The sequence below is a fragment of the Pundamilia nyererei genome, unplaced genomic scaffold, assembly GCF_000239375.1.
Source record: "Pundamilia nyererei isolate P.nyererei 1_Seehausen unplaced genomic scaffold, PunNye1.0 scaffold00122, whole genome shotgun sequence".
In the NCBI taxonomy this organism is placed as follows: domain Eukaryota; kingdom Metazoa; phylum Chordata; class Actinopteri; order Cichliformes; family Cichlidae; genus Pundamilia; species Pundamilia nyererei.
Window position 1 is genome coordinate 880,599 of NW_005187523.1, and position 9,875 is coordinate 890,473.

General features: G+C 41.0%; 1 protein-coding gene across 2 annotated transcripts in view; it reads left to right on the forward strand.

Annotated features, from left to right (window-relative positions):
- Positions 1-9,875, forward strand: part of scube1 (signal peptide, CUB domain, EGF-like 1) — a 115,564-nt gene that overhangs the window by 36,591 nt on the left and 69,098 nt on the right. For both annotated transcript variants that reach the window (XM_005742638.1, XM_005742639.1), the window contains exon 4: positions 574-708. In XM_005742638.1, the coding sequence (XP_005742695.1) occupies positions 574-708 (135 nt within the window). The remainder of the gene's footprint in view (positions 1-573; positions 709-9,875) is intronic.

Sequence of the window (9,875 nt, forward strand, 5' to 3'; positions counted from 1 at the left end):
CACACACACACACACACACACACACACACACACACACACACACACACACACACACACACACAGGGGTGGCCCTGTTTGATCCCTCTTAAAGTCAGTCAAGGGTGTTACATGTTTCCAGTTCACTTCAGGCCCATCAACATGCCCCATTGGAAATTTACTGGCCTTTCAGCAGCACAGTCGGGCCCTATAAACACACTCGTGCACCACCAGTGTGCACTAACACACACATAGATGCAACGACACAATGCAGACACTCACACCAACACACCCCTGTCACCCCCTTTTACAGTGCTTGAAGTTTGGTTCGGCCGCCCGCTGTGCCAGGGTCGGCCCCTTAGGACAGCGTGCCTGCCCTTTCTCCCAGTCTGTGTGTGCACGTGTGCGTGTGGCCCTCGCATTCCTGACTCTGGTGTCATCCGTCTCATCAGACATTTCCCGGCACATAAACTCTCACTGACACAAGTTTATTTATGAAGTCTAATGGGCTGTTATTCCAGCACGCTGCCGTGGCCGACTTTATCTTGCTCACTTCCCTTTATGTCTCTCTCTCTCTGTATCTCTCCATCCAAACAGATGTGGATGAGTGTCTGGACAACAACGGTGGATGCCAGCAAGTGTGTGTTAACACCATGGGGAGCTATGAGTGTATGTGCACAGAGGGCTTCTTCCTCAGTGACAACCAGCATACCTGCATCCACCGCTCTGACGGTAAGACATCAGTGGAGAAAGAGTGCGGTCCACAGTGAACTCTCACCGTGGACCGCACACAAAACACTTTTTTGTTGCTGTGAGGCAACAAGTCTAATTCATATGATGGTTCATTGGTTTTGAATCTTGACTTTTGAAGCACATGGCTCAACTAGCAACATCAAATTATTTGTTCTAAGACAATAACTGTAACTGACCAGTGATGTCGTAGATTTGCAGTTTGAGCAACACTAAACGTGATAGTGCTAATATAAATGTGAATATGTGGAATAAAATTCATTGTAAAATTCCAGAATTTACATTTTCTATCACAGATAATTATGATGATGACCTTTTTTCCAATGTCATGAGCACCAAACCAAGTCTTGATAAGGAGGATAAAAATAGCTCATAATCATGATGTGAAGCTTTTCCCAGTCAGTCCAGATGGGAATATAATTTTGAGGTGTCAAAATCCAATGCAAAACTTTATGGATCTGGAAAAAGAATTGCCACATAGGCATGAAGATGTAGGCAGGCTATTGGACAAACTGTGGCAAACAAGCTCTGTGTTTAATTATTCCTCCAATTTAATTCAATTCAATTCAGTTCAGTTTTATTTATACAGCGCCAAATCACAACAACAGTCGCCTCAAGGCGCTTTATATTGTAAGGTAAAAACCCAACAATCATATGACCCCCTATGAACAAGCACTTTGGCGACAGTGGGAAGGAAAAACTCCCTTTTAACAGGAAGAAACCTCCGGCAGAACCAGGCTCAGTGAGGGGCGGGGCCATCTGCTGTCATTGGTTGGGGTGAGAGAAGGAAGACAGGATAAAGACATGCTGTGGAAGAGAGACAGAGGTTAATAACAGATATGATTCAGTGCAGAGAGGTCTGTTAATACATGTTCAGTGACAAAGGTGACAGGAAATGCTCAATGCATGATGGGAATCCCCAGCAGCCTACACCTATTGCAGCATAACTAAGGGAGGATTCAGGGTCACCCGATGCAGCCCTAACTATATGCTTTTGCAAAAAGGAAAGTTTGAAGCCTGATCTTAATCCAAACTGGAAGCTGGTTCTACAGAGGAAGGGCCTGAAAACTGATTCCATTCCATAAAATTATTTCTCCTTGACTGTTTTCATCTCTCAGTTTTGTGTTTCAGCCGAGGATTTTGACTACAACCTAGGAAGGTAGACAGAACATTTTGAATTCAGTAAGACAGTCACAGAACCCCACAGCCACCCTAGCCTTTGTTGATGAAGAAAACACAACCACTGAATACACTGAATACAAATACAACCACAACAATGTATGCCACCTTGCAGGAGATCCAGATGCTGAGAATAAAGAAACCCATCTGCACATCATAAAACCTATTGTTCAGGCATTTACACACCAGATGTGTAACATCTGTGTGCATTAAAAATATTTTGAGTCAACTAAATAGCGTCACCTGAGCAGCCGTCGACACTGACCATGTAGTCTGATCATTTTTTCTGATCCTAATCAACAGATCTGAGCAAGTGCACACATGACTCAATGTGCACACCAGTACTGAATATACAAATTGTAGAATAATACAATTTTACCTGAGACAAGTAGCTAGATGCTGCTCTGTGTCTGAAGTGATTTCACTGCCTCCTCAGAGGCAAAACTCGGTAGCTAAAAAGCTGCAACAGCCCCAGTAAGATCCTAAGATATGTAAGAAAGTGGCCAAAACAAAAAATAATTTCCCCCAGGGATTAATAAAGTATTCTGATTCTGATTCTGATTCTGATGATACAGCTTCAATTCCTGAAGCAAACCTTGAAATTCTCCCTGTAGCTTCCTTCTTGTGAGTTTTGGATGAACTGATTCCTTCTCGTTTGGAAACATCAGTACCAGCTCATCATGGCTTCATATTGACTTCATTTTCTTCACAGTGCTTTCTTTGAGGAGATAATTTTCACAAAAACATGTTAGGTTTGTACATGACAAGTTCATATCCTGAAAATTATGAATTTCGTGTCGCTTTCACAACATGATTAGGTTGTAACGGCCTTTGCTCTACACTGCTGTAAAACGTATTTGCTCCTTACCTGGTTACTTTTTTTGCTTATTTGTCACACTTACATGTTTCAGATCATTAAGAAATTGTAAATATTAGAAAAGGTAACCAAAGGAGACAACTTTCAGTTTTTAAATAATTCTTTTATTTAAGGGAAAAATCCATCCAAGCTTACCTGGCCCTGTGTGAAAAAGTATTTGCCCCCTAAACCTAATAACTGCTTTACCACCCTTAGCAGCATCTTTAGCAATATCTTGCATTCAGTCTTTCACAGCGCTGTGGAGAAAGTTTGCCCCGTTCTTCTTTTCAGAAGTATTTTAATTCAGCCACACTGGAGGGTATTCATGTATAAGCAGAGTGTAAAATTGATTGGATTGCAGTTTTAAACAGGACCATACTCCTCCCGATCAACTACGGATGCTCCCGATGCCAGACATCCACAATCCATCAAACACTGTGTGCAGGCTGCCATCGAATACAAGCTGGCGGGAGGTACGCAGTTGGTTGGAGAGCGCAGTGGACTGGAAGAAACACGGAGAAATTTTAGTTTTACAGCGGAGAGTCCTAGAAAGAGATTTCAGGAGAACCACCCTTCTCTCACCTTGGGAGTAGCAGGGAGGCCAGCGAGGCGTCCTTTCTGTTCATTTGTGTGGAGAAGGCGGGCTCTTGTCTGTGCCCACAAACATGCGAGGCTTGTAACCTAGGGGCACTTTGAATGGAGAGAGACCTGTTGCAGATGAGGTAAGTGACTTATGCGCACATTCAATCCATCCGTCCATTACTTGAGCCAACACAGCGGAGGTCTGCCTTCCACTCTTGGTTTAATCTTTCTGTTTGTCCGCAAAAAACTCAGGTTGGCTCCGAGAGGTGAATGGAAAACCTTCCATAACTGGGATATGAAGCAGGTTGTCGGTCTGACACAATCTCCAAAGGAATGCCATTGAGCCTGAAAACATGTTCAAGATGGAGATTAAACGTTTCAGTGGCAGGAGTTTGATAATTTAGAGAAGGAACTATGAAATGTCCTGATTTAGAGAATCTATGGAAGAAGGCCTGTGACAAGATCCAGCTTAAACTCCCAGGATTATCCTCCCCACTGTGTATGAGCATGCAAGAACGCTCTCTGGCTTAAGATCATCTCTATCAGGTGAAAACTCATGGGAAGGGGCATCAGGCTTTATATTCCTTGACCCTGGATGATAAGAAACAGAGCAGCTGAACAACCAAAGAGCAGAGACCAACATGCCTGAATTCTGCCTTTGGTGTTCTGCACATAAGTCAAGTTCCTATGGTTAGTCCATATTACAAAATGTTGCTCGACCCCCTCTAAGTCCTCTGAAAACACAACTTAGAAAAGTTACTGAGGGTGTGTGAAACACATAGAGACGGATCTCAGTTAACTGCTGCAGCATGCTGAATACAAAGATGTTCAGAAAGTGTCCGAGGACATCAGTTACTAGGACATGAAACATGGTGGGGGAGTGTTTCGTTAGCCCAACAAGCACCACCAGGTATTCAAAGTAGTCCAGTGGTGTGTTGAATTCCACTTCTGACTAAATGGTACTGAGGTCAACTTTGTAAAGATGGAGGGGCTTGAAAGCAGAACTGTTTCCTGGCAGTGGGTATTTCTTTTCTTTCTTTCTTTCTTTCTTTTTTTTTTTTTTACAGTGATCTAAGGAAGTCCATAAATGGCCTGAGAGTCCTATCCTTTTTGTCCACAAAGAACAACCCTACGCCCACTAGAGATGAGGTGGGCCTGAATATACTTCTCATGAATATACTTCTCAATCGTCTCTCTTTCACACTGCAACGGATTGCAAAGTCAGCTGGGCAGATCCTAACAGAAGGAAAGGGGCAAATACTTTTTCACTGAAAATCACAGAATGAAAATGGCAGTTTTGCTATTGGAATGATGGTATAGCCAATGATAGTGATGCTCAAATGGGAAACATGAAATGTTCCTGGAAAAACATTTTATCTTTAGATTGTGATGCTAAATGTGAGTTAATACAATTCAATATAAGGCCTCAAGGGCTTTAAAGTTTAAGGTAGAGACCGTAATAAACCCAATGAGCAGATGATCTCATATGAGCAAACACAAGACGATAACCTCTGGCAGAACTGGGCTCATGGACGGAGAGCCACTGCCCTTCCTGACAGACATGCTGTGGAAGAGAGCCAGAAATCAGTAATAACTAATGAAATGCTAAGTGGAATATAAATATCCAGGAAATCCCCAAAAGTTGATTCTCTTTATCTGGACGTAGCGTTTTCAGTGGGAGAAACGTTTCGTCATTCATCCAACTGACTTCTTCAGTCTCAGCTGACTGCAGGTTTAATCAACCTTTGTAAACAATGCATTTGCACAATGACTGAAACTAGCAGCAGAACAGTGGCCTGTAGGTCTGTTTCTTGATCCCTGAAGACGTCATGTAGATGAGTGATGAAACGTTTCTCCCCAAGTCCAGATGAACAGAATCAACTTTCTGGGGCATAACTAAGAGAGATTTCATGTTCACCTGACCCAACAAACAGTCACTATATATATAAACTACTATGCTTTGTCAAAAAGGAACGTTTAAATCGAATCTAAAAAGGAAAGGGTGTCTATCTCCTGGATTCAAACTGGGAGCTGGTTCCACAGAGTGTCCTGAAAGGTGAAGACTACATTTTTACTTTGAAATATCTCAGGAAGCCCTAGTAAACCATCAGACTGAGAGCAGAGTGCTCTATTGGGCTTATACGGTACTATGAGGTCTTTAAGAAAACATGGTGCCTGATTATTCAAGACCTTGTGTGTGTGAGGACAAGGACTTTAAATTTAACAGGATCCAGTGAAGTGAGTCAGTACTCTCTCAGGTGTTTTGGATCAAAGGCTTTTCAGTGAGTTTTTAGGACAGTCTGATAATAATGAACAGGAATTTATAAGAGTTTAGCAATTCTGATGCCATTACCAATATTTCTTATTCTTATTATTTTCTCAAAATAATATGTAATGTAATATCAAAGACCATTAACTGCAGACTGTGTGGTCAAATGTTTGTGATGTTTTCCTGTCTTTGTTGTGAAGTGTTGGGGTCATTAGTCAAAAAAACAGTAATGTATGTTACACATATTAAACAGAACTCTTAAATACAGTACTTTACTTAATTGCTCCCAGGAGAAAGCCATTTGTTGCACTATTCCCATATTATTTTTGTGTTTCTCCACAAAATGACCCAAAATGCACTGGCTTGTAATTACCACCGTCCCACACACCAACACAAATCTCTATCCTAATGAGATCCACGTGTCATCTGTCTCTTAGCTTCACTGTGATGAGCTCTGAAACCTGACTGGAACTCTTCAAATAAACTGTTTCTCAGCAGTGATGCAATAACGTAACAGCTTAAATTTGTTTTTTAGTCCTAAAACGTTTGTGTTTTTTGTTCTTACGAGCTCTTCAGCCCGCTCAACGAAGCCTGGAAAACACACGGCGAGTTAAAGAGAGCCACGTCCACTGTACTGTACTTTAAGACACATTCGGTCAGGATTAACTGAAGAAATGCTGTGAACATTTGGGAAGTTTTCATTTTGTTTGATAACACAAACTTGTGAAGGAGAATCTTTGTATTATCATATAAATATTTAGTAAGTCGGCCATTTAATAGTTGATGTTTCTTTGCTGTTACTTGGCTGTTTGAGTCAGAATCAGTGAATGAATAACAGTTAGCACATTGTTTTAGGTCATTCCAAATGTTTAGAGCTGAGCTATTCATGTTTGTCAAGTCAAGTCAGCTTTATTGTCACTTCAACCATATACAGTTAGTACACAGTGAAGCGAAACAACGTTCCTCCAGGACCAAGGTGCTACATGCAACATAAATTTACAACATAAATAAACAGAAAACACTAAACTAGCTAACTAAGAGGCCTAGTTAGCTGGCTAGCAGAGACAAGACAGACTGACCTAACATAAATTACAACATAAATGAACAAAAACTAACTATCTAACTATCTAAGGAAGACTTTTTTTTTCATGTTAACAGACAGCAGACAACAAAGTGCACGTGCAAATGTGCACGTAAATGGTGCTCAGTAGTCGTGTTTTGATGTAGAAGAATTTAATGTGGAGCATTGGAGGGAAATGGGAGACAGTGTCCAATATGATGTCTTTTTGCAATTCTTTTTGATTTTCCTTCCCAGTTTTTAAGTCCATCACAAAAATAAAATAAAAAACATGCAAAAAAAATTATGTAAAGACCACAGAAGACTAAATTTGTGTGCATAGTCAGCAGCACGCACACAAATGAGGCTGTGTAGGTTAATTTGGCATTTTTTACAAACATTAGAAAGCCTACTATGTGCTGATTGTGCAAGAGACCATTTTTTTTAGTTCAATAAACACTTGTTGCAAAATCACAGAGCAGAAATTGTGCACATTTACATGCATAACAGACTGCTCTTATGATTAAGTAGATTAGACATACCCTCATCAGATCTGACAAATTAATCTGTGCTACTCTTGGTAGATTGGCTAAAGTACTATACTATGTACTGTCAGTAAGACCTGCAGCTGTTTAAAGACAACTGGCATTATTATATCCTTATCTTTGTCCACTTCTATGCTGTTCTTTGCACTTAGGAGCATAAACAGTAACTCAGTTTGGTGTTCAAGACAGCTGCGACCTGCACAGTGTCTGTTTATAACACAAAATGCTGCTGCATGAAGAGGACTTGAAATTTTCTCTGACACCATAAAATAAAAACCTTTTATAAAGTCAAAGGTCTTCACTTGTATGCTGAACCCAAAACTGATGAAGGTGAGAGATGTCATCATGGGGGCAGATGAAACCGTGGTCTCGTACGACGTTACATCTCTCTTCACTTGCATCCCAGTCACAGAAGCGTTGGTAGTTTGTAAGAGATCACAGGATGACCTCAACCTCAGCAACAGGACCGCTCTCAGCATCGACCAAGTCTGTTTGAACTGTGTCTTCATTCCACCTACTTCACATACAAGGGTCAGTTCTACAGGCAGAAACATGGGTGTGCCGTGGGCTCCCAGTTTCACCCATCGTGGCCAATTTGTACATGGAAGAAGTGGAAAAGAGGGCTTTGCTATCCTACCCTGGAACACCACCAAGCCATTGGTTCAGGTATGTGGATGACACCTGGGTGAAAATCAAATCTCAGGTCGTTCCACATTTCACGGATCACATTAACTTGGTGGACCGACACATCAAATTCACCAGGGAGGATATCGTTAGCTTCATAGCATAAGTGCCTAAGTCATTTTTTTGTGATGACATAGGCAGACGGACAGGATGATGCAGCAGTGGTAGGGGAGTAAAGTTAGGCAAAAATCTCAATTTGACCAAAAAATGACTTAGGCACTTATGCTATGAAGCTAACGATATGAAAAGTGGCAGGTTAGCCTTCTTAGACTGTGAGATTTCCATCAGTAATGGGGGACATCTAAAAGCTGACGTGTACCGGAAACCTACGCATATGGGTCAGTATTTAAGGTTTGACTCTCATCATCCACTGGAGCACAAACTGGGCGTCATCAGGACGCTACAACACAGAGCGAACACCATCCCCACGGACACAGCAGCCAGGGAGGCAGAAGAACATCAAGAAGGCCCTGAGTAACTGTGGTTATCCCAGCTGGACTTTTGTCAAAGCTGATTAAGGACCTGCCCTCCCAGCCCTTTGTTCCTTCAGTGGGCAGGTTTCAGTCATTATGCAAATGTCCTGTTTATACGATTGAAACCTGCAGTCAGCTGAGACTGAAAAAGTCACCTGGATGAGTGACGAAACGTTTCTCCCACAAAACGCTACGTCCAGATGAACAGAATCAACAGTTTCTGAGTCACATTTCTTTACGTTGTCCTTCCAAGGAGTCAGACTTCCTTATCATTTTTAAAATGGTCTGATCAATCAGATTGACGACCTGTCTAGGGTGCACCTGCCTCTCACGCTATGACAGCTACTATAAGTTAAAGAAAATGGATGGATGGGCAGTATTTCATCAGGCTTTCTGAAGCTCTTTCATAGTTTTTCCTCAAATAAACTAAGCAAGCTTCCAGAATGGTTTGATGCCTAAAGGACTTTAGTGAACTTGAAGTTCTGTAAGTAGACTGTAACAACAATTCACTACGATGTAGGCACTCACAGAGCTCCTTTATGAGTTACTTTTGGCTAACAAGCCAAAATAAGTTAATGCTGAGACATATAAAAAAGAAAATGAATTTGGTTTGTGTTCGCATGTTTGACTTGCTTTATTTTTTCAGTTAGTTAAATTTTACAGTGTTCAGTTTTCATGGTTCTTGTCCAAATGTAACCGATAATGGCTTAAGGTGGGAGCACATTCTCACTTTATGCTTCTTCCTCCCCCTGCTTGCTACAAGATCCTGCCCCTGACCAAGCTATACATGGAAACCGCATTTGTATAATTCCTATCACTGCTGCAGATTATAAGGAAATATTTTATGGATTAAAGGCACAAAATCACAGCAACAATTGCCTCAAAGTGACTATAAGAGAAAGCCCCAACAATTAGCTGCTTAACAAAAAGTGAGGTTTGTATCTGTGGCACATTCTCTCTGTCTGCTCCTCCTGTTTGCAGGACAAGAGACCCCAAAACAAAACAAAACAACTAGTTGAAAAATACGTGAAAAACTGAAAGGTGCATTTTGTTGTGTTCAATATTGTAAACTTATTGTGAAAAGTAACAAGCACAATGATTTAGTAGAATCTGTAGTACTGGCCCTGTATTTACTTGGTGTTGGATTGATACCAAAGTTTGCAGCATCGCAGGGCATTAGTCATTTTGTCTTTGGTAAAGTGCAATGGTTAACATCCCAGAGAACACCTCAGGCTGTAAGTGCAACAAATATCAGTCATTTAGCAAGATGCTATCCTGATGTTTGCTGCTATTACACTTATATTTGTACATTTGAAATTACTTTTTAAATAGTAAATATTCTGAATTAATTATTTACATCCTCACTGTGAACACATCACAGAGATAAGACAGAAAAGAGGAAGTCTTGTGAGAGGTCATTAAAATACTGATCAAATACAGGGAGTGCAGAATTATTAGGCAAATGAGTATTTTGTCCACATCATCCTCTTCATGCATGTTGTCT